Source organism: Calidris pugnax, unplaced genomic scaffold (genome assembly GCF_001431845.1).
Source record: "Calidris pugnax isolate Ruff unplaced genomic scaffold, ASM143184v1 scaffold247, whole genome shotgun sequence".
Classification (NCBI taxonomy): Eukaryota; Metazoa; Chordata; class Aves; order Charadriiformes; family Scolopacidae; genus Calidris; species Calidris pugnax.
In genome coordinates this window covers 725,116-725,516 of record NW_015090980.1, presented here as the reverse complement: position 1 = coordinate 725,516, position 401 = coordinate 725,116, and the positions used below count along the sequence as shown (strand labels likewise).

The 401-nt window shown below is 75.3% G+C and overlaps 1 protein-coding gene across 1 annotated transcript in view; it reads right to left on the bottom strand.

Moving 5' to 3' along the window:
- LOC106894718 (cytochrome b561 domain-containing protein 2) overlaps positions 1-398 on the bottom strand; it is a 2,013-nt gene extending 1,615 nt beyond the window's left edge. The window contains exons 1-2 of the mRNA XM_014953560.1: positions 272-398; positions 144-181 (exon numbers count right to left, since the gene is read on the bottom strand). Of these exons, the coding sequence (XP_014809046.1) occupies positions 144-181; positions 272-398 (165 nt within the window). The remainder of the gene's footprint in view (positions 1-143; positions 182-271) is intronic.
- Between the last annotated feature and the right edge of the window lie 3 nt (positions 399-401).

Sequence of the window (401 nt, the reverse complement as noted above, 5' to 3'; positions counted from 1 at the left end):
CCGCCTCTCCCGGGGCTCAGCCTCCCGCCACCCACGGACAGCAGAGGGGCCTCGTCCTCTCCGCCAAGCAGAGCCCCTTCCTCTCCCGGAGGGAGGTGCGGGTGGCAGGGGAGGTGGCCGGTCACCGGGGCGGCGGGACTTACCGCGAGGGCCATGAGCAGCGGGTGCCAGGAGAAGAGGCCTGCAAGGGAAGGGCAGGCGCTGAGGTGAGGGGAGCTGAGGAGAGGCCCGGCCCGCCGCCCCCACCCCGGCCCCGGTCCCCGGCACTCACTGGATCCGGGCCGCGCCAGCACGGCCACGGCGGTGGGGAAGCCCAGCGCTACCAGGTGAGCAGCGGCGCCGGCGGCGGCACGCAAGGAGCGGTACAACCGGGACTCGGTCTCGGCCGTCAGGGCCATGGC